A 22,937-nucleotide genomic window follows, 5' to 3' on the forward strand; every position below is an offset into this window, starting at 1 on the left:
CGTGCAGCCTCTCCTTGCGGAGGGGTTGCGCGCAGCTATGGAAGAAGGCAAGGCAGTGAGCGGGATGGATCCCGCTCGCTGTTTTGCCTTCCCCTTTAGCCCCATGCAGCCTCTCCTTGCCGGGAGAGGCTGCGTGGGGCTAAAGAAGCCATAGCCCCGTGCAGCCTCTCCTTGCGGAGGGGTTGCGCGCAGCTATGGAAGAAGGCAAGGCAGCGAGCGGGATCCATCCCGCTCGCTGCTTTGGCTTCCCCTTTAGCCCCGTGCAGCCTCTCCTTGCCGGAGGGGTTGCGTGCAGCTATGGAAGCAGGCAAGCTGTTTTGGCTTCCCCTTTAGCCCCGTGCAGCCTCTCCTTGCCGGAGGGGTTGCGCGCAGCTATGGAAGCAGGCAAGCTGTTCTGGCTTCCCCTTTAGCCCCGTGCAGCCTCTCCTTGCCGGGAGACGCTGCGCAGGGCTAAAGAAGCCATAGCCCCGTGCAGCCTCTCCCTGCCGGAGGGGTTGCGCGCGGCTATGGCACAAGCCTGCATTCGCTCTATAGGACGCACACACATTTCCTCTCAATTTTTGGAGAGGAAAAACTGCGTCCAATAGAGCGAAAAATACGGTAGTTGTTTATATCCTTGACATGCGATGGGAGGGCGTTCCACAGGGCGGGTGCCACCACCGAGAAGGCCCTGTGCCTGGTTCCCTGCAACCTCACTTCTCGCAGGGAGGGAACTGCCAGAAGGCCCTCGACGCTGGACCTCAGTGTCCGGGTGGAACGATGGGGCTGGAGACGCTCCTATCCTACCCTAAGCTCCCTATGTGGGGAATATATTGGGGGAAAGAAAAGGCTAAGGAGTAAACCCTACACAAATTGGGAGGGGAGTCCCTAAGGCGGTTGGGTGGTGCCTTGTACGCCTCCTTCCGGCTGCCCAGCTGGTGCCAAACGTCTCGTTCTGCTTTCCTTTGGGCCACATCATCAAGGTCAAAAGAGGGGTCTTGCCATCTGGACAGCCCAGGACCTCCAAGCACCCGACCCAGGCTTGCACCCTGGGGAGATCACTTTGGTGCTACCAGCACAGCATTTTAGCTTCATCCCTGGAGGCACACTCCATTGCCTCTTGAGACAGACAGGTGTCAATAACAACACCAGATTTGAAAGGGTTTGGGATTGTGTTGCGCCCAGTGCAAAAGGTTCTGGGTAGGCAGAAGGAATGGTGGGACTTCTTCCAGCCTGGACTACAACTCCCCTCAAGCCAGCCAGCCATGACATATCCAGGTTGGGCTGCCCAAAACCCTGGCAAGCCCCTGCCAGTCAAGGCTGCACAATACTGAGCAAGGTGGACCTTAGGATAAGGTCTTTTTCCTGGTCCTGGTCCTGGACCAGAGGCCCGACAAAGAACAACAGGTGGGGGAAGGGGAGGGAAATAAGATGGAATTGAGACTGCCAAGAAGATGCTTCACCCATGACAGATGGATAAATATAGGATGGGGGACACCTGGCTTGCCAGCAGGACATACAGAAAGTATCTAGGGTGTCTTCATAGACCACATCTTGGGAGGAAAGCAATGACAAACCTAGACAGCATCTTAAAAAGCAGAGACATCACCTTGCCAACAAAGGTCCGTATAGTTAAAGCCATGGTTTTCCCAGTAGTGATGTATGGAAGTGAGAGTTGGACCAAAAAGAAGGCTGGTCGCCGAAGAATTGATGCTTTTGAATTCTGGTGCTGGAGGAGACTCTGGAGAGTCCCATGGACTGCAAGAAGATCCAACCTCTCCATTCTGAAGGAAATCAGCCCTGAGTGCTCACTGGAAGGACAGATCCTGAAGCTGAGGCTCCAAGACTTTGGCCACCTCATGAGAAGAGAAGACTCCCTAGGAAAGACCCTGATGTTGGGAAAGATGGAGGGCACAAGGAGAAGGGGACAACAAAGGACGAGATGGTTGGATAGTGTTCTCGAAGCGACCAACATGAGTTTGACCAAACTGCGGGCGGCAGTGGAAGACAGGAGGGCTTGGCGTGCTCTGGTCCAGGGGGTCACGAAGAGGCGGACACGACTAAACGACTAAACAACAACAACCACAGTAGCCCACAAGCCAACAGTGTGATGCAGCAGCAAAAAAAGCTAATGCTATTCTGGGCTGCCTCAACAGAAATCTAGTGTCCAGATCAAAAGAAGCAATAGTACTGCTCTCACTTGAAATACTGTGTCCAATTCTGGGCTCCACAATTTAAGGAGGATGTTGACAAGCTGGAAAGTGTGCAGAAGATGTTGGGTTTTCTTAATCTTGAGGTGGCCAATGGTGCTACTCAGAAGCATGTTTGTAGTCTTGATCTGAATGGCAACACACCTGTGAGCTCTTGACAATTCAACACACCTGTGTTCTCTTGACAATTTAAATAATTAGAGGGGGAGTTTAACTGCTACACAAAATGCAGTAATGTGGTAGGGTAATTGATTATTTGAAAACTGTATTTAAGCTGACCGTGTGTTTTGTATAGCGCTGTTGCGGAGCTGTGAGGTGTGGTGAGTTGCTGCTCTTTGATTATTATATATTCAAAAATAGAAATAAGCAAGTATATTGTGAGCAGCCTTTTATTTTTAACGCCCCAGTCGCTGCATACATTCAGCTGGTGAAGAAGTCTAACAGAGGAGGGTGGCCAAGATGACCAAGGATCTGGGTATGTTTAGCCTGGAAAAGTGGAGGCAAGTTACTAGAAGGGAGATTCTGGCTAAACGCTGGGAAGAACTTTCTGACAGTAAGAGCTGTTGGACAGTGGAACAGAGGTCTCCTTCCTTGGAGGTTTTTAAGCAGAGGTTGGAGGGCCACCGGTCATGGATGATTTACTTGAGATTCCTGCATTGGAGGGGGTTGAACTGAATACATAATAATAATAATAATAATAATAATAATAATAATAATAAATTTTATTTATACCCCACCCTCCCCAGCCAAGGCCAGGCTCAGGGCAGCTAACACCAAGTATAAAAACAGTTGATTAAAATACAATTTAAATAGGGACGTGGGTGGCGCTGTGGGTTAAACCACAGAGCATAGACTTGCCGATCAGAAGGTCGGCAGTTTGAATCCCCGCGACGAGGTGAGCTCCCGTTGCTCAGTCCCTGCTCCTGCCAACCTAGCAGTTCGAAAGCATGTCAAAGTGCAAGTAGATAAATAGGTACCACTCCGGCGGGAAGGTAAATGGCGTTTCCGTGCGCTGCTCTGGTTCGCCAGAAGCGGCTTAGTCATGCTGGCCACATGACCCGGAAGCTGTACGCCGGGTCCCTCGGCCAGTAAAGCGAGATGAGCGCCGCAACCCCAGAGTCGGCCACAAATGGACCTAATGGTCAGGGGTCCCTTTACCTTTACAACTTAAAAACAAGATTAAAATACAACATTAAAATGCAGCCTCAATTCAGTAGAAACTCAAATCAAAAACTTTTTGGGGGATGAAAACGTCAAGTCTTCACCAAGGCCAACTATCCATACTGGTCCTACATGGGCCAGAAAAAAGCCAGGGAAGTCCCCAAATAGGAGTTCCATCACAGAAGGAGAAAGGAAAAAGGATAGAGGGGAAGGGGATCAAGTTGATTCCAAGCCAAAGGCCAGGCGGAACAACTCTGTCTTACAGGCCCTGCAGAAAGAAATCAGATCCTGCAGCCATGGGGCCCCTGCCAACTCTCAAGTTCTGTGATTCTGACATCTGGCCTACTTCCTCTGCTTCCATGCCCAGAATAATAATAATAATAATAATAATAATAATAATAATAAAAAATATTTGTACCCCACCCATCTGGCTGGGTTTCTCCAGCCACTCTGGGCAGCTTCCAACAAAATATTAAAAATACACTAAAATGTCACACATTAAAAGCTTCCCTGAACAGGGCTGCCTTGAGATGTCTTCTGAAAGTCTGGTAGTTGTTTTTCTCTTTGACATTTGGTGGGAGGGCGTTCCACAGGGTGGGCGCCACCACCAAGAAGGCCCTCTGCCTGGTTCCCTGTAGCTTTGCTTCTCGCAGGGAGGGAACCAGCAGAAGGCCCTTGGAGCTGGACCTGAGTGTCCGGGCTGAAGGATGGGGGTGGAGACGCTCCTTCAGGTACAGTGGTACCTCGGGTTACATACGCTTCAGGTTACATACGCTTCATGTTACAGGCTCCGCTAACCCAGAAATAGTGCTTCAGGTTAAGAACTTTGCTTCAGGATGAGAACAGAAATCGTGCTCCGGCGGCACGGCAGCAGCGGGAGGCCCCATTAACTAAAGTGGTGCTTCAGGTTAAGAACAGTTTCAGGTTAACTACGGACCTCCGGAACGAATTAAGTACTTAACCCGAGGTACCACTGTATACTGAAGTGCCTGAGCCACCTGAGGAACGGACTGGCCAGGCTGGGTGGAGTTGGAGAGTGTCTGGGTGACAGGCAGAGAGAGAGAGAGACAGGCTGCCCCGTCTGCCCATCACTGTGCCATTCCCTGGGGCTTCTGAGGGGCATTCAGTGCAGCCACTCAAGCAGAGGACAGGATTCCCTCTGGGGCCAGACAAGTGTTTGAAGCTCTCTGCATGTGGATTGAGATGAGGAATCAAAAGGACGGAGCAAAGCCACTCTTTCCCTAAGGAAAGAAAGCAAGAGACTGATAACTCCCTGAAAGGAGGACCCCTTCTGGGGTGCTTGAGCCAAAATCTCCAGTCTCTTGCACCTCCAGGCACAAAATTTAAATTGGGAGGGGGGAGCAGACTGGTCTGTTTCTTTCTCCCTCCAGGAAAAGAAATCAGTGCTTGCTTTGCTTCCCATAACAGGAATGGCCATAGAGATCTAACTCAGATAGATAATTTATTACGGTCGGAGACCAGCTTATAAAACACACTTGGGGGTACAATCCCAGAAGGAAAACAAACAGTTAAAACAATGTACAACAAGAAATTTAAAATTTATACATGCGATAAGCATGTAGACGCTTAAAACGTTAAGATAAGCTACCGCAGGGCGATGACCCAGAGTCACCCATGAAACCGAGTTTGGGGATTTTCTTCACAAACTACTTTGAGTCAGGGGATGGTCTGCGCCTACAGATCTGTACACAGAATCTGGTGACCATCCAGATCATCTTCTGATCTTTGCCTAACAGGAAAAGGTCAAATATTTGCTTTTCCGGGAGGTCAGCGAGCCTCACTAGTAGGGGACCAATGGTCTCACTACATGCCTCTTCATAAAAGGGACATCTAAAGAACAAGTGCTCTGGGCTTCCTATCTCCCCCAATGAACAGGCACAATGTCTCTGAGCGTATGGGACTTTTTAAAAGGCTCCTTCCAGGACCGGCGAGGCCAGAGCCGAGCTTCTGGTGGATCTAACTCATATTTAATATTCCATAGAATCACGGAATTGCAGAGTTGGAATGGGCCACGAGGGTCATCTAGTCCAACCCCTGAAAGGCAGGAATCTTTGACCCATTTATAACCCACCTTTCCCTCTAAGGCACTCAAGGTGGCTTATCTAATTCTCCCCCTCCTCATTTAATCCCCACAACAACCCTGTGAGGTAAGATGGGCTGAGAGGCAGTGACTGGATCACCCAGTGAGCTTCAGGGTGGAGGGGGAATTCGAACCCGGGTCTCCCGAGATGTAGTTCGGCACTCTAACTGCTACAGCACACTGGCTCTCCGTGTCAGCTCCCAGCAACCACAAAGGCCGGTGATGATCAGGGATGAAAATGGGAGCAGCAGTTCCACAACATCTAGAGAACCACGGGATTATTGAGGGGAAGTGCGTGGAACAGGTGTTTCGATTTCTGGGAACGGAGTTGAGAGATGACCTAACCTGGGGAGAAAACAGCAAAGACCTGGTGAAGAGAGCACAGCAGAGCTTATATTTTCTGAGAGTCCTCTGGAAAAACAATCTCTCAAAGGACCTGTTGATGGCATTTTACCCTTGTACTGTGGAGAGTGTATTAACTTATGGTCTGTGCATGTGGTTTGGGAGCTGCACGGTCACAGAAAAACCAATGCTGTCCAGGGTTGTAAGGACTGCGGAGAGAATAATTGGGTGCCCTCTTCCCACCTTGGATCAAATCTACGCTTCCAGGTGCCATAAGAAAGCTGCAGAGATAGAGCAGGATAGTGCGCACCCCGGAAATTATCTCTTTCAGCTTCTGCCTTCTGGAAGAAGGTCCAGGGTGATAAGACTAGGACTAGCCGCCTGAGAAACAGTTTCTAAGCAAATGCAATTCTGGTTCTAAACGCAGCATAAGGGGTCTCTATAGTACAGTGTATTTTAAAATGGGGTTTTTAGGGGTTTTGAATGTTTTATGTAGTTTTCATGTAGTTTTATGTAGTTTTTCAATTTCATTGTTCTGCATGGGACAATGACAATAAAGATACTGTATATCGTATATTGATCCCCAGCTCTGATTCCTGCACTCAGGATCGCGGGACACTTATCATAAAACATCAGTCAAACACAAGAGGCATCAGCGTAATTAACACAAGGGGTACAAAAGCATTCCACAGATGCAAGAATCAGGAATGTGGAAACAGTGACTTGAGCAGTTTGCAGTGGGTCTACTCGGAAGTAAGTCTCTTTGAACTCAGTGGGGCTTCCTTCCAAGACTGCATCCTGATGTTTAGTTGGAATTTCCTTTCCTGAAACTTGAAGCCGTGGGTTCGAGTCCTACCCTCCAGAGCAGGAGAAAACAAGCTGGCTCCATCCTCCTTGAGATATCTGAAGATGGATTCCATATCTCCTCTTAGTCTCCTCTTTTCCAGGCTAAACATATTCACCTCCTTCAAGCGCTCTTCGCAAGGCTTAGTTTCCAGACCCCGGATCATCTTGGTTTCCCTCCTCTGCCTACATTTCAGCTTGTCAATATCCCTCTTAAATTGCAATGTTGCCCCCTTTTGTACAGTGGTACCTCGGGTTAAGAACTTAATTCGTTCTGGAGGTCCGTTCTTAACCTGAAACCGTTCTTAACCTGAGGTACCACTTTAGATAATGGGGCCTCCCGCTGCACGATTTCTGTTCTCATGAAGCAAAGTTCTTAAACCGAAATACTATTTCTGGGTTAGCAGAGTCTGTAACCTGAAGCGTCTGTAACCCGAGGTACCACTGTACTATGAACTTCCTTGATCTGGACACTAGATTTCTGTTGATGCAGAATAGCATTAGTGTGGGGTGTTTTGTGGGGGGGGGGGTTGCGGCTGCATCACACTGTCAACTCATGTTCAGCTTGTGTGCTACAGAGGTACCTCGGGTTACAGATGCTTCGGGTTACAGAGGCTTCACGTTACAGACTCTGCTAACCCAGAAATAGTACCTCGGGTTAAGAACTTTGCTTCAGGATGAGAACAGAAATCGTGCTCCGGCGGCGCGGCAGCAGCAGGAGGCCCCATTAGCTAAAGTGGTGCTTCAGGTTAAGAGCAGTTTCAGGTTAAGAACGGACCTCTGGAATGAATTAAGTACGTAACCCGAGGTACCACTGTACTAAGACCCCATGGTCCTTTTCACATGTTCTGCTAGTAAGGCGGATGTCCTCCATCTTATATTTGTAAGTGCAGAACTTGACATTTGTCCCTCTGGAAACTCATTTTTGTTAGTTTGGGCCCAGTTCTCCAATCCTCTAAGGTCACCTTGAATCCCGATTCTGTCTTCTGCAGCATTAGCTACCCCTCCCACTTTGACATCCTTTGGGGCCCCTTCCCACCCTGCAAATCTGTGATTCATCGATCAAGAACCACCCTGTCAGGGAAAGGATAGGTTGCTCGCCACGAATTAAAACTCCAGTTTGTGGGTTCCTGTTTAGCCCGGGGACCCGATTCTGCTCCAGATGTTTTGCACGCCGCTCAGGCAAGCCGTTGGGAATGGCAGCACCATTAGGCGCCACTACCAAGAGGTGCAAATCCTCCATCTCCCCATGCCTGCAGTAGGCATCTCATGGGGCTAACCCAGGCACTGGATCTCTGGCTCAGAGATTAGCAGCCAGATGTTAATGGTTTGCCAACTGGCCCCTGCGCCCCTCCCCTCACACCCTTCTGCCCTGCAGGATCTCCATCTCCAGGCTGAGATTCCATCATCAGCATGATAAAGACATGAATGGGTTCCAAATCTTCCTCCTCCTTTAGGCCAACAAGCTGTTTATCCTAGGAGCCGCTGGTCAGTTGACTAGCCCTTCAGGCTCTCCCAGGCGGAGGCAGCAGCAGCAATGTCTGCCACCTCCAGTCCACACCAAAATCCTGAGAACGGCACCCTGGACAAGGACCCCACCCTGGGCAAGGAAGCTCTGGGGTCTGCCGAGGAGCCTGGTGGCAGGCAGGGCGAGGGTCCGGCCAAGGAGGCGGGCAGAAAGGCGAAGAGGAAGAAGAAAAACTACCACCGCCACCCCAAGCCCCCCTACACCTATTTGGCAATGATTGCACTGGCCATCCAGACCTCCCCAAGCCGGAAGCTCAAATTGTCCCAGGTAAGATGATCAGAGGGGTGGGGGGCTCAGGTGGGCGAGGGGGAGGCATCCCTACGAAAGGATATCGTGCAGTTGGGAAAGGTGCAGAAAAGGGCCACCAAAATGAGGGAGTGGATGGAGCAACTCTCCTATGAAAAAAGGCGACTTTAGAGAAAAGCCTATTATTATTATTATTATTATTATTATTTATTGCTTGTACCCAGCTCATCTGACTGAGTTGCCCCAGCCACTCTGGGCAGCTTCCAGCAGAATTTGCAGGATACACCCGACTGTAAAAGCTGCCTTCGGATGTCTAGGGAAGGTCCTAGAATTGGTTCTCTCTTGGAGGCGACACGATAGAAGTTTGTAAAATTATGCACAAGAGGCTAGGGGAAAATCGTTCTCCTCCTCTCTTAACTGTAGCAGAATCCCAGGAAGCTGAATGCTGAGAGATTCAGGATGGGTAAAAGGACGTCCTAATTCTTCAGGCAGCGCAGAGTTAAACTGTGGGAGGCAGAGATGGCCACCAACTTGTATGGATTTTAAAGAGGATTGGATAAATTCATGGGCTACTAGCCAGAATGGCTGGGCTTTGCCACCACAGCTGGAGGCAGTTACTGGAAGTTTCAGGAAAGGAGAGAGAAGGCTCTTGTGCTCAGATCCTGTTTGTTGTTTTCCCACGATGGGCATCAGGTTGGCTGCTGTGAGAACAAGGATTCTGGAATAGACAGATAATTTATTATGCTCAAATGGGAAATTTTTACTGCTCAGGACTTAATGGCATTAGCTTCCGTTACGAATTCAGCAGCCCTGGGATTAATATCCTTTGCCTTGTGCAATGTGTTCGAGCCCAGAAAACCTTAGGATTTTGTCTTGACCTTTTTAAGGCTTGGAGCTTTCCTGAACTTACTTGCAGGGATACTTGTCCCGATTTCTGTGATGCTAGAATAGCTGGGCCCGATCCTTGTGGAGCCTCACAATTCAACTGGAGTTTAATTCGTCCCTCGAAGGCTGCAGAACAGGCTGCCTTAACACAACTGCTCTTTCCAAATCATGGGGACTTAGTTTCCACTATGATCATTCAGGATGACGGGATTTATTTGAAATTCTGAAATCTCTAGGCTTGTGCAGAGTTGGGCTCCCTTGCCTTGCAACCATTGCTGCTTTCCTGGGTCTCTTGCAGGAGAGTAAAAGCAAGGCGGCTTTTTTTGTAGATTGTATGTTTTTATGGGAGTGCCTGCCCCTCTTCCAGGGCTTCATTCTGGTCCAAGTAATCAGGATTGCTCTCTATTTACCCATCAGAGATTGTCTTACCCCATACGCACCCATTCAACCACTTCAATCCAAAATAACATCCTCCCCACAATTGCAGAAATTCAATCTTTTAGTGTGGTGGCACCTGTACACTTTGGAACGCCAACATTTTTGTTCAGATCAGCCCAGCTATATATTTAGAATTGTAGAGTTGGAAGGGAATTTAGGGTCATCTACTCCAACCCCCTGAAATGCGAGATTTAATCCTGTTTTTCATCTATTTTAACTTTTCAGAAGTCTAAGATTGTTGTCAAATTTCCTTACTGGTGCTTTGAGGGGTTTTGGTTTTGGTTTTTTTGCAATCAAGCAGTGTATACATTTTAGGAAATGAAATAAATATTCTAGATCACCCTGGGGTCAGGCTAGGGCTAGGATTTCAAAGACCAGGGCTCTTATCTGCCTAAGGACTGCTCCTTCCCAAACCAGTTAGCAAAATGCCTTGCTCCAAGCCTTTAGTATCTCTGAAATTGAAGGGAATATTTACTTCCAGGTACCCGTTTCTCCCCCCAGCTGTGCTAAGCTGCTTCAGCAAGATAAAAAGGCCCTCTGGGATATCTAAGAATCTCCTCTTCCCGCCCCCCCCCCTTCCAGCACCTCTGCATGGGGGAAGCCATCCTCACCAAAAACCCCTTGATAGTATTTTTAGAGGGGGGGGGGAGATGTTTGGTTTTTGTTCAATTCAGGGTGGAGGAAACTAAAGAGGGAGTAAAATAATTCAGGGTTTAATAAGAAAATATTATTATTATTTATTTATACATACATACATACATCAGCATCCAAGGATCACAGGGTGGTTTACAATATAAAAACAGGAAAATACAAAACCTGGTAACAAACAAGATCAATACCCGCCTCCCCCAGTTTAAAAGACCATAGTATAACTAGCCAGGGTGGTTTTTATTCATTCATGATAATTCTAATTTTGATTATATGGAGAACTTGGGGCAGACAAAAAAGTGTTCTATCTATTATTAGTCGTCTTCAGGCTAGACCCATTGAAATGAATGACCCTGAGTGATTTAGCTCCATTAATTTGAGTGGGTCTACTCTTAAGAAGAATTTATCCCTCTCCCAGAAGCCTACAATGTGTGGTTCTTCCTGCAGCAGATTTTGGACGAAGGGGTGTATATACTTTTCCCACTCAGTGCAGGATTAATCTATGGAACTCCCTGCCACTAGATGTCAATGCTGCTAGATGAGAGTCCTTTGAAGGCGATGAGAGTGGGCGTTACGCCTCTGAATTACAGCCACGGGTGTAATTCTGGGGAAATACTAGTTTGGAGGAGCGACGGCCATCCTTGGGGGAGCAAGGGGTTCATTCGTGCAATATAGGACCAGAATATATTGTGGCTGAAAAACAGGGCAGCATACAAGGTGCAGGGTGAAGCTTAGAAATTGGAAAGGCAGTGGTGGTTCAATGGTTAGAGCGCTGGACTAGGAAGTGGGAGACCAGGATCAGTGGCGGAGCTGGGGGCAGCCGCGATGGCACCCCAGCAGGATCGTGTTCCTCCGCCAGTGACCAGGGTTCGACTCCCCTTCCCTTGGCTGTGAAGCTCACTGGGTGTGGCCTCAAAGGCCAGTTTCTGCTTCTCAGCTGAGCCTACCTCACAGGGCTGTTGTGAAGATGACACGAGGAGGGAGAGAACCACGTGGCCACCTTGAGGCCCTTAGCGGAAAGGTGGGCTCAAATGCAATAAATCAATACGTTTGAGAGGCACTCTGTGCATTCTCAGAGGCCCTCGACCCAAGGGGTCGGGCTTGGCCATTGCTATTGGGAGTCAAGGACTGCCTCTTGGCAACGCTTTGTGGAAGGTCCCTCCGTAAAATTATCCTGGCTCTTGCTTATAGTCTTCAGCAGGGGTTAGCAAACTTTTTCAGCAGGGTCCCTTGTTTGAGAACCAAGGAACCACTATATTGATTAAGTTTCTTTCCTTCCGAAGTTTGGATTTTGCTCTTGTGATGTCTGCACTAAGTTGAGTGGGACTTACTCTCCAGTAAGTGTGCAGCCTGACCCAGATCACTCGATTTGATGCCCCTTTTTATGTAGTTTTTATGTAGTGTTATGTAGTTTTGTGGTAGTTTTATGTAGTTTTGCAATTTCATTGTCCTGCATGGGACAATAACAATAAAGATATATCTATCTATCTATCTATCTATCTATCTATCTATCTATCTATCTTTGGATCTCCTGGGCAAATGCCTTGGGAGACAATTGAGAGGGCTTAGAGAGAGAGGGCACCAGCAGGGAGGCGAGTTCGAGTGATGCTGCCTTACTCCAATGCAACATTCCTCTCCCCTCCACCAAAGCAATTTGCACCCTGCAGGCGCTAATCCCCATCTGGCTTGACTGATCTCTGACCCATGGATGATGTGGGGAAGATATTTACACTACATACAGTAGGAGGAATGCGCCTGCTCAGCTGACAGATGCCTGGGGAGTTAACAGGCTTCTGGGTCAGTGGCAAGGATTACCTTTATCCTTTTGCCACCCAGGCCCTAAGCTTCCCCACTCAATGAACCCCCCCCCCCCCCCAGTTCTCCTAACTCTGAAGACCCCTGGGTAGGCAAACTAAGGCCCAGGGGCCAGATCCAGCCATAGCTGTCAACTTTTCCCTTTTCTTGCAAGGAATCCTATTCGGAATAAGGGAATTTCTCTTTAAAAAAGGAAAAAGTTGACAGCTATGGATCTGGCCCAATCGCTTTCTAAATCGGGCCCGTGGACGGTCCGGGAATCAGCGTGTTTTTACATTAGTAGAATGTGCCCTTTTATTTAAAATGCACCTCTGGGTTATTTGTGGGGCATAGGAATTCATTCATTTCCCCCCCAAAAAATATAGTCTGGCCCCCCACAAGGTCTGAGGGACAGTGGACCGGCCCCCTGCTGAAAAGTTTTGCTGACCCCTGGTATAAGCTAAACAAGCTATAGCTTAGGGCCCCCCAAAAAAAATTTAAAGGAAAAAACAACCTGGATGTATTGTATTTCAGTTCAGCAGTTGCTATGATAAAATACGTGTATTTTGTTGCATGCAAATGGCTTTAGATACCTATGAGGTTCATCAATTACCATGTAACATTTATTCAACGCAAAAAAACGGCAACAGTTTGTTGTTGGCAAAGGACAGCTGGACATAGAAAGGGCCCCGTTACCTTCAGCAGCTTAGGACCTTGTCAAACCGAAATCCGGCCCTGATGGCTAGGCGGAACTGCAGCCCTCAAGATTATTAAATTGCATTTTAACCTGTATTTTAAATTGGGGTTGTGGTTTTTTTGTTTGTTTGTTTTTTCCCTCCCTCTCTTTTTCCCCTATTATGTTTTTACTGTTTTACAATAATTTTATATTACTGGTGTTAGCCTCCCTGAGCCCAACTCTGGCCGGGGAGGGCAGGGTATAAATAAAATTATTATTATTATTATTATTATTATTATTATTATTATTATTATTATTAATTTATTATGGGGTGGGCCAGGGTTACCTAAATGAGTTTTTAAACATTGGAAGCCAGCTTTGGATCTCAACGTGGGAGAATGGCGAGATACGGTTTCCGTCTCCTGTTCCAGGCATCCTCTATCGCCATCCCAGAAAAGAAATTAAGAGACTCATAGAATTGTCAAGTTGCCAAGGGTCATCTAGTCCAGCCCGTGTGTTGCAGGAAACATTTAATTATTAGAAGCTTGTATTTCTGGCAGTGAGAGGCAGGTACAGCTGCTTAATAATAATAATAATAATAGTTTTTTATTTATACCCCGCCCTTCCTGGTTCAGAAACCCGGGCTCAGGGTGGCTAACAACAAATTTAAAACACTTAATTGATGCAACTAAAAACAGCATAAAATACAGTATAGAACGTGAATAACAATAAATTCAGAATTAAAAAATCAATTTAGGGGGGAAATCCATCCAATAAACATTAGGTGATCACCAGGGCTAGCTGGCTAAATTAGTCCTATCTGGGCCAGCGAGGAGACCAGGGGAGAATTAGCTGTGGGATCTCAGAGCGGATAATCTTCATAAAAAGGGGAGAAAGAGGGAAGGAAGGGGAATAAAAGATCAGGCTAAGTTCAAATTGAAAGCCAGGCGGATTAGTTCTGTCTTACAGGCCCTGCGGAAGGAGGTTAAATCCTGCAGGGCCCTGGTCTCCTGGGACAGGGCATTCCACCAGGTCGGAGCCACCACTGAGAAGGCCCTGGCCCTGGTGGAGGATAATCTGACTTCCTTAGGGACCTCTAAACTATGATTATTCATGGACCTTAAGGTCCTCTGTGGGGCAGACCAGGAGAGGCGGTCCCATAGATACAAGGGCCCTGAGCCACAAGAGCGATGCTCGAAACAGAGCGGTGGTGCCAGGCTCCCTAATTTGGGAGTCGATTGCCTTTCTCCACCTGTGGGTCCCCAGATGTTGTTGAACTACAACTCCCATCACCCCTAGCTAGCAAGGCCAGAGCTCAGGGACAGCGGCGTAGCGTGGGTTGTCAGCACCCGGGGCAAGGCAAGTAATTTGCGCCCCCTAACCCCTAACCTGCCGCCGCTGCCAGCTTCTTCTTGCTGCTGCCTGGTCTGGTCTGGTGTGGTTCTCTCCCGCGCTCAGCGCTGCGCTGGGCGGCCGCTGCACTGTCCCTCCCCCAGATAGTCCCTCGCTCTCTCTCCGCACCGCACGCCTGGCACCCACCCCCTCCACAGTGGGCGGCGACCCAGCGGCTCAGATCGGATTCGCACAGCCAGCACTGCAGTGAGAGAGAGTGAGTGAGCCAGGTAGGGGCAGAGAGCTGCGAGTGCGAGCGCCCCCCCCCAGATGTTGCGCCCGGTGCGGCCGGCCCCCCCTGCACCCCCACGCTACGCCACTGCTCAGGGATGATGGGAGTTGTAGTCCAACATCTGGGGACCCACAGGTAGAGAACCGCAAGCCATTACAATTCATGGCCATGCAGACCTGGGGTTTCTGTTGGGACGGGGGAAAGTTCCTTTTCTGCCCCTCTCTCTGCAGAAAAGCACACCCAACTGAATTCTTGCCTGCAAGGGGTCAGTGGCACCGAAGGCAGTTTTCTGTTTACATTTTTGGATCATCCACAGGTTTTCTCCCAGAGGAGGAGTCGGGTCAATGTCTTACGTGGTTCAAGGTGGTTTCAAAAGCTCCCTCCCTCATGCCTTGTCTGGACAGCTGGAAGGGAGGCTAAGAAGTACAGCTTCTCTTATTTACAATTTGATGATCAATATAAGTGATAATTAGGACTAATTCAGCCAGCTGGCCCTGGTGATCATCGAATGTTTATTGGATGGATTTCCCCCCTAAATTGCTTTTTGATTTCTGAATTTATTGTTATTCATGTTTTATGCTGTTTGTTGTTGCACCAATTAAGTGTTTTAAATTTGTTGTTAGCCGCCCTGAGCCCAGTTTTCTGAACCAGGAAGGGCGGGGTATTAATAATAATAATAATAATAATAATAATATTTATTAAATATGAATCATAGTAGAGTTGGAAGGGGTCCCCCCTATGGTCATCTAGTCCAGCCCCCTCCAGTGCAGGATCTGGTACAGGTCTGAAGTTGACCGAGTGCTGAAGATGCTGAAGGGAACTTGGTGGTTTCTCAGCTTCAATAGGTGGTGGCTGGAAATGGAGAGTCTGTGCTAAAATTCGCCCATTGTTGGCATCTCACCCCTGGGGAACTCGACTCCATGAGTCTCTCACTTTGCAGTTGCAGAGGCTGCCCAGAAGGGGGCATCCTGTTCCATCTCTGCTGGGGAATGCAATTAAGCCAGAGGTTTTCATCCTTTTTGAGTCCATGGCTCCCTTGACCAACTACAGTCATACCTCAGGTTACACCTGCTTCAGGTTGTGTTTTTTCGGGTTACAGACCGCGAAAACCTGGAAGTACTGGAACGGGTTACTTCCAGGTTTCGGTGGTCGTGCATGCGCAGAAGTGCTAAATCGTGCTTTGTGCATGCACCGAAGTGCCGAATCGCAATCCACGCATGCGCAGATGCAGGTTGCGAATGCTGCAGCTTGTGAACGTGCATCACGCACGGATCACGCTCTCAACCTGAGCATCCACTGTACATTATTTCTGTGGCACCCCTGGGGGACATAAAGTATCCAGTTAGGTCATCCTTTTATTGCAGAGCCGGCAGCCCCTCGCCCTTTTCCAAACCTCCCCCCCCCCCCGTGGTTCCTCTCCTCTCCCCTCTCCTTGGGAGTCCTTTGGGCAGCTGCTGCTGCCACCCCGGTCTCTAAGCTCCTGCCCCCCCCAAAATAGAGAGGGGTTCCTCACAGGGCAGGGGATGCCCCCAGCCTTAGTGGCCCAACGGAGACTGGCCAAAGGTGAAAGCGAGGCCAGCACCTTCCCTTGGGAGCCAGCAATGGCAGGATCAGGGCTACTGCAAATAATAATAATAATAATAATAATAATAATAATAATAAATAATAATTAATGAATTTATTTCTATCCCGCCCTCCCCAGCCGAAGCCAGGCTCAGAGCAGCTAGCAACAATAAAAGTAGCACAGGTTACATAAAATCACAATCAATTAATTTAAATACAGTGGTACCTCTGGATACAAACTGGATCTGTTCCCAAGCCCCGTTCGCATCCTGAAGCAAACGCAACCTGCGTGTGCGCGATTCGTCGCTTCCGCACATGCGTGTGACGTCATTTTGAGCGTCTGCAAATGCACGAGCAGCGAAAACGAAGTAACACGTTCCGTTACTTCTGGGTCGCTGTGGAACGTTACGTGAAAGCGCTCAACCTGAAGCAACTTCAAAACGAGGTATGGCTGTACATTCTAAAATCAATTCATTCTAAAATCAATTCAGAGTCGAATTCATGGCAACCATTGGGCTAGAGTTCTGTGAGGATGACCAAAGGAGGGGGTCAGACTGTGCCTTGGCCAAAGGCCTGGCGGAACAGCTCCATCTTGCAGGCCCTGCGGAAAGATGTCAAGTCCCACAGGGCCCTAGTCTCTTGGGACAGAGCGTTCCACCAGATCGGGGCCACGGCCGAAAAAGCCCCGGCTCTGGTTGAGGCCAGCCTAACCTCCCTGTGGCCCGGGATCTCCAAGATGGTTTTGTTTGAAGACCGTAAGGTCCTCCATGAGACATACCAGGAGAGGCGGTCCTGTAGGTACGAGGGTCCTAGGCCGTATAGGGCTTTAAAGGTCAAAACCAGCACCTTGAACCTGATCCTGCACTCCACTGGGAGCCAGTGCAGCTGGTAGAGCACCGGGTGAATGTGATCCTGCGGCTGTGCAAGACTTTGGGAGACATTAGAAGAGGGAGGGAAGGAAAGGAAAGAGGGACAAAGGACACCCCTGGCCATCATTTCAAGGCACCCCAGGGTGCCACAGCGCCATAAAGGTAAAGGTAAAGGGACCCCTGACCGTTAGGTCCAGTCGCGGCCAACTCTGGGGTTGTGGCGCTCATCTCGCTTTACTGGTCGAGGGAGCCGGCGTACAGCTTCCAGGTCATGTGGCCAGCATGACTAAGCCACTTCTGTCAAACCAGAGCAGCACACAGAAACGCCATTTACCTTCCCGCCGGAGCGGTACCTATTTATCTACTTGCACTTTGACGTGCTTTCGAACTGCTAGGTTGGCAGGAGCTGGGACTGAGCAACGGGAGCTCACCCCGTCGCGGGGATTCGAACCGCCGACCTTCTGATCGGCAAGTCCTAGGCTCTGTGGTTTAACCCACAGTGCCACCCACGTCCCTCCACAGCACCATAGCGGTCAACTTTTTCCCTTTTTTAAAGGGAAATTCCCTTATTCCGAATAGGATTCATCGCAAGAAAAGGGAAAAGTTGACAGCTCTGCACAGCACACTGGTAGAAAACCTCTGACTTAGGTTATCATAGAATTGCAGAGTCAGAAAGGACCACGAGGATAATCCAGCCCCAATATTGCAGGAATCTTTTGCCCAGCCTGGGTCTTGAACCCGCAACCATGATATTCTAAGTCGCAGGCTCTAGCAATTGAGCTGTCCCACAGCTTAAAACTGACAGCACTACAGCAACACACAACACTGCTCTTCAGCATCTTGCCCTCAGGTGGGAGCTCACCTGTTCTATTCAAAAGGTTGCTTTGAACAAAGCAAAGGCAGGAAATGCAAATCCTCAGAGCAGGATATGTCTATTTAACCGTCATTAAAAGAGCTATCTGTGGTGGGGCGGGGAGAAGTCTCCAGGTCATCCCTTTTAGAAAACCTTAATCAGTTCATCTTCCTCTTTCCTGATAACTTCTAGGTTGGTTCACATGGAAAGACCTATCTAGAGAACCAAATGCAATAAAGGACACTACAAGGATAACATAAATCTGAATAAAATTCAATGTAAGCCAATATTATAAATACAATCATTGCAGCTCATCAATACTACGTTAATTCGAATGAATTACAGCAGTAAATATGTGATCTATAGTTTTTTCTTCATGAAGTTAATAATGACAATAATAATAATTTTTATTTATACCCCGCCCTCCCCAGCCAAGCTCAGGGTGGCTAACAAGCAATAATAAAAACAAGTTGAATGAATACAACTTAAAAACAAGATTAAAATACAACATTAAAATATTGAAACATTAAAATATTAAACAAGGTCGTATTGCTTTTTCCAGCCATCCCATAACTGAATGTGCTCTGTAACCTTTGACATTTCTGCAATATTCCAACCATGTTTTCACTGTTAATGTCATGCTAACATTCCCCTTTGTGGCAATCGAAACTTCTGGAGCTGTCGAGAGCTTCATACTAGCTCATAAATATATATTCTTTCTCACTTCATCATTCAGATAACTTGATAAAACCACTTGAGAGTGCAGTGGTTTTGCAACCTAATATTAGATAGAATGTGTAGTGATAATGCATAGTTAACCATTTTTCCAAAACAAGTTAATTGAGAAATTAGAAATCTGCTGTATTAGAATTAGAATTATATTATTATGGTCACAGACCAGTTCCAGCTCACTTACAATATCAGGGAAATCATAAAACACAACAGGAATACATTGAATTGCAGTTGGATATAACAGAGACAATTCAGATATAGCTGCAGTTAAAAATATATGAAATATGAAATGAGTATACCTCTAACCCTGATCCATGCTGCATTCTAAATCGCCTGTCTGGAGTCAAATACCACATACTTTAATATGTAACATTTAATAATATTTAATAATGATTTCCTCTTACCTCTTGACAGATGGTTTTGAGCCAGGCTTTTTGCAAATATAAAATGCCATATCTGATCCAATATATACTTGGGCCAGCCTCTCCCCCCCCCCCCCCCGGCAGGAATCGACTTATTTATTTGGTTTATTTCCCACCTTTGCTCCAAGGAGCTCAAAGCAGCCGATCTTACCCTCTTATCACAACAACCTTGCAAGGCAGGTAGGGCAGCTGCGTGGCAGAGCTCCGGTCATTCCAGCAGGTGGCGCTGCCGGCCAGATTCTGGCCTCCTCCCCTCCAGAAGGATATTGCAGAATCCTAGAATCCAGAGGCTTCTCCCCAAGAGTTGTATTGCCTGCGTTCCTATGGGGCACTGTCCGGGATCGGTGCCCACTGACCCCCGAGGAATCCTTTCACATTTGCTTCCTGCTCTTTTCAGATCATCCAAGAGATCAGCACCCTCTTCCCCTTTTTCAAGGAAGGCTACCAGGGATGGAAGGACTCGATCCGCCACAACCTGTCTTCCAATGACTGCTTCTACAAGGTGAGGTGGGGGCGCAAGGGAGGGAGGGAGGGTTGGGGCCTGAAGGGGACCCTGGGCTTCAAGAGGGGCCAGAATCGGACAGCATAATTGCAGAGCTGAAGCTTATTATTATTATTATTAATAATAATAATTTTCCCCAGCCACTCTTAGCGGCTTCCAACAGAACACCAAGGTCCATGAATAACCAAAGTTTAGGGGTCCCAGGCCCTAAGGAAGTCAGACTATCCTCCCCCAGGGCCTTTTCAGTGGTGGCTCCGACCTGGAGAAATGCTCTGTCCCACGAGACCAGGCCCTGCAGGATTTAACCTCCTTCCGTCGGGCCTGTAAGACAGAGCTATTCCACCTGGCCTTTAATTTGAATTCAGACTGATCTTTTATTTCCCTTCTCTTCCCTCCCTCTCCTCTTTTTATGAAGATTACCCGCTCTGAGACCCCACAGCTAATTCTCCCCTGGCCTCCTCGCTGGCCCAAGTAGGACCAGTCCAGCCAGCTAGCCCTGGAGATTATCTAATGCTTATTTCCCCTAAATTGATTTTTGATTTTTTTTGTTATTCATGTTTTTATATTGTATTTTATGCTGCTTTTATAATTAAAAGTATTTTAAATTTGTTGTTAGCTGCCCTGAGCCCGGTTTTTGAACCAGGAAGGGCAGGGTAATAATAATAATAATAATAATAATAATAATAATAATAATAATAATTTATTATTTATACCCCGCCCATCTGGCTGGGTTTCCCCAGCCACTCTGGGCGGCTTCCAAAAGAATATTAAAATACTATGATACATCAAACATTAAAAGCTTCCCTAAACAGGGCTGCCTTCAGATGTCTTCTAAAAGTCTGGTAGTTGTTGTTCTCTTTGACATCTGGTGGGAGGGTGTTCCACAGGGAAGGCGCCACTACCGAGAAGGCCCTCTGCCTGGTTCCCTGTAACTTGGCTTCTCGCAGTGAGGGAACCGCCAGAAGGCCCTCGGTGCTGGACCTCAGTGTCCGGGTAGAACGATGGAGGTGGAGACGCTCCTTCAGGTATACTGGACCGAGGCCGTTTAGGGCTTTAAAGGTCAGCACCAACACTTTGAATTGTGCTCGGAAACGTACTGGGAGCCAATGTGGGTCTTTCAAGACCGGTGTTATATGGTCTCGGCGGCTGTTCCCAGTCACCAGTCTGGCTGCTGCATTCTGGATTAGTTGTAGTTTCCGGGTCACCTTCAAAGGTAGCCCCACGTAGAGCGCATTGCAGTAGTCCAAGCGGGAGATAACCAGAGCATGCACCACTCTGGCGAGGCAGTTCGCGGGCAGATAGGGTCTCAGCCTACGTACCAGATGGAGCTGGTACACAGCTGCCCTGGACACGGATTTAACCTGTGCCTCCATGGACAGCTGTGAGTCCAAAATGACTCCCAGGCTGCGCACCTGGTCCTTCAGGGGCACGGTTACCCCATTCAGGACCAGGGAATCCCCCACACCTGCCCGCCTCCTGTCCCCCAGAAACAGTACTTCTGTCTTGTCAGGATTCAACCTCAATCTGTTAGCCGCCATCCATCCTCCAACCGCCTCCAGACACTCACACAGGACCTTCACCGCCTTCACTGGTTCTGATTTAAAGGAGAGGTAGAGCTGGGTGTCATCTGCATACTGGGGTATAAATAAAAATTTATTATTATTATTAATAATAACAATAATAAAAAAGCACCTCACCCCTCCCTCCCGTCTCCCGCAGGTGCTGAAGGACCCGTCCAAGCCCAAGGCCAAGGGGAATTTCTGGACCGTGGACGTGAACCGCATCCCCCCGGAAGCCCTAAAACTGCAAAACACCCCCATCTCCCGCCAGGAAGAGCGGGCGTTTGCCGCCGACCTGGCCCCCTATGTGTACCACGGCTGGCCGCTCAACGGAAGACCCCCGGCCCCCCAGAACATGCCCACCCCTGAGGACACAAGGACATTCCCGGCCGGTGAAGGGGTCCCCCAAAACAGCCCCATCAGCATTGACACCCTGCTCAGCGACTTCCAGGACGTGGGTCTGAGCGGGAAGCCCAGGGCAGCCCCTGAGCTGCCCCACAGCCCCTCTGCCGCCCTAGACGCTTGGGGCTCCGTCCCCATTTACCAGGTCTGCACAGAGCACCCAGTTCTGCCCTGGCGGCCCCCCAGCCGCCTGCCGGCCCTCCGTTCCTTCTCCTCCTCCAGCAGCCTCTCCTCCCTGGGGTCCCTGTCCCCCGACGGAAGGCAAGCCGGGTGGCCGAGGCCCAAGAAGGGGCACGTGCCCCACAGCTTGGCCAAGCGCCCCCGGGTCCTCCAGGGCCCCGAGAGCAGCAGCTCAGACTCCGACGACGCCTCGCGGGCCGGAGGGCCACACCTGCAGCAGCTGCCCACCTCGTACACCAAGTGTGTGGCCCCCAACGTGGTGGCTCCCCCCAGCTACCCACCTCCGTTCTCCGCCTTTGCCGCCGTCCCGGGCCTGCCGATTTACAACCCCCTGCCCTTCACAAGCCCCCCGGGGTACTGGGAGCTGCTGCCCAGGCCCCCCGCCCCCCTGGCCCGTCCCTCGGGGCTCTTGCTCGACTTGGACCAAGCCATGCCGCCCAACAAGACCGTCTTCGACGCCTGGATGACCCAGCCGGCCGACATCATCTTCCCAGTTGCCGGCATGGCGGGGCCTTTTCTGCGGAGCACGGTGGTGGCCCCCTACCAGCCTGGCCAGCAGCCAGGAGACGCACTGCTGTCCCCAGACCACTTGCCTCTCTGAAAAGAAAGCAGGACTTAAGAGATGACGCCTCTTGGCTTAATCTCTCCAACACCCGGGATTCGCAACTGCAGATGTTCCAGATCTCACAGGATAAATCGAAACAGAAATCCCAGTCTCCCTCCATTAGGCGCCATCATGCCCAGCTCTCTTTGGTTCGCCATTCCTGGACAGCCATAGTCCGTGCACTGGGAACCTCGAGGCTGGACTACTACAATGCGCTCTGCGTGGGGCTGCCCTTGGACCCGGTTCAGAAGCCGCGCTCCGATTGCCGACCGGAGCTTCCAGCGAAAACATTGAACTCCCTTGTTAACGGAGCTGCACTGGTTGCTCATTTGCTGCTGAGCCAGGTTCAAGGTCCTTGTCTTGATTTACAAAGGCCTCGACTGGATGACCCGGCCGGCCGACATCGTGTTCCCAGTTGCGAGCGTGGCGGGGCCTTTTCTGCAGAGCACGGTGGTGGCCCCCTGCCAGCAGCCGGGAGAAGCGCTGCTGTCCCCAGACCACTTGCCTCTCTGAAAAGAAAGTTGGACTCTGGAGCTTCTGCCCCCTTCTGACCTCTCTCCAACGATTTTGGGCCCCCGTCGATGGGCTACGGGCAGGCTATGAAGCCCCCAGGTGCCCAAGCCTCCCAGAGCTCATAGACAGACTTGCTTTTGGTCATTGAGGAGACGGGGAAGGAGATTCGACCTGCCTACCTACGCAGGCAGCAAGAGTGGTATGGAGAGGTGAGGAATTGTTCATGCCCCCCGGGCGCTGGTTAGAGAGTGTCTGGCAGAGAC

General features: G+C 49.4%; 1 protein-coding gene across 1 annotated transcript; it reads left to right on the forward strand.

Annotated features, from left to right (window-relative positions):
- Window positions 1–8,173: 8,173 nt before the first annotated feature.
- FOXH1 (forkhead box H1) lies at window positions 8,174–22,158 on the forward strand (the record flags this gene model as incomplete). The annotated part of the gene is made up of 3 exons (XM_081014521.1): window positions 8,174–8,431; window positions 19,312–19,416; window positions 21,136–22,158. 3 exons carry the CDS (start codon window positions 8,174–8,176, stop codon window positions 22,156–22,158), a joined length of 1,386 nt encoding a protein of 461 aa, XP_080870647.1.
- Between the last annotated feature and the right edge of the window lie 779 nt (window positions 22,159–22,937).

This window comes from Podarcis pityusensis, assembly GCF_964106645.2.
Source record: "Podarcis pityusensis genome assembly, chromosome: 7".
Lineage (NCBI taxonomy): Eukaryota > Metazoa > Chordata > Lepidosauria > Squamata > Lacertidae > Podarcis > Podarcis pityusensis.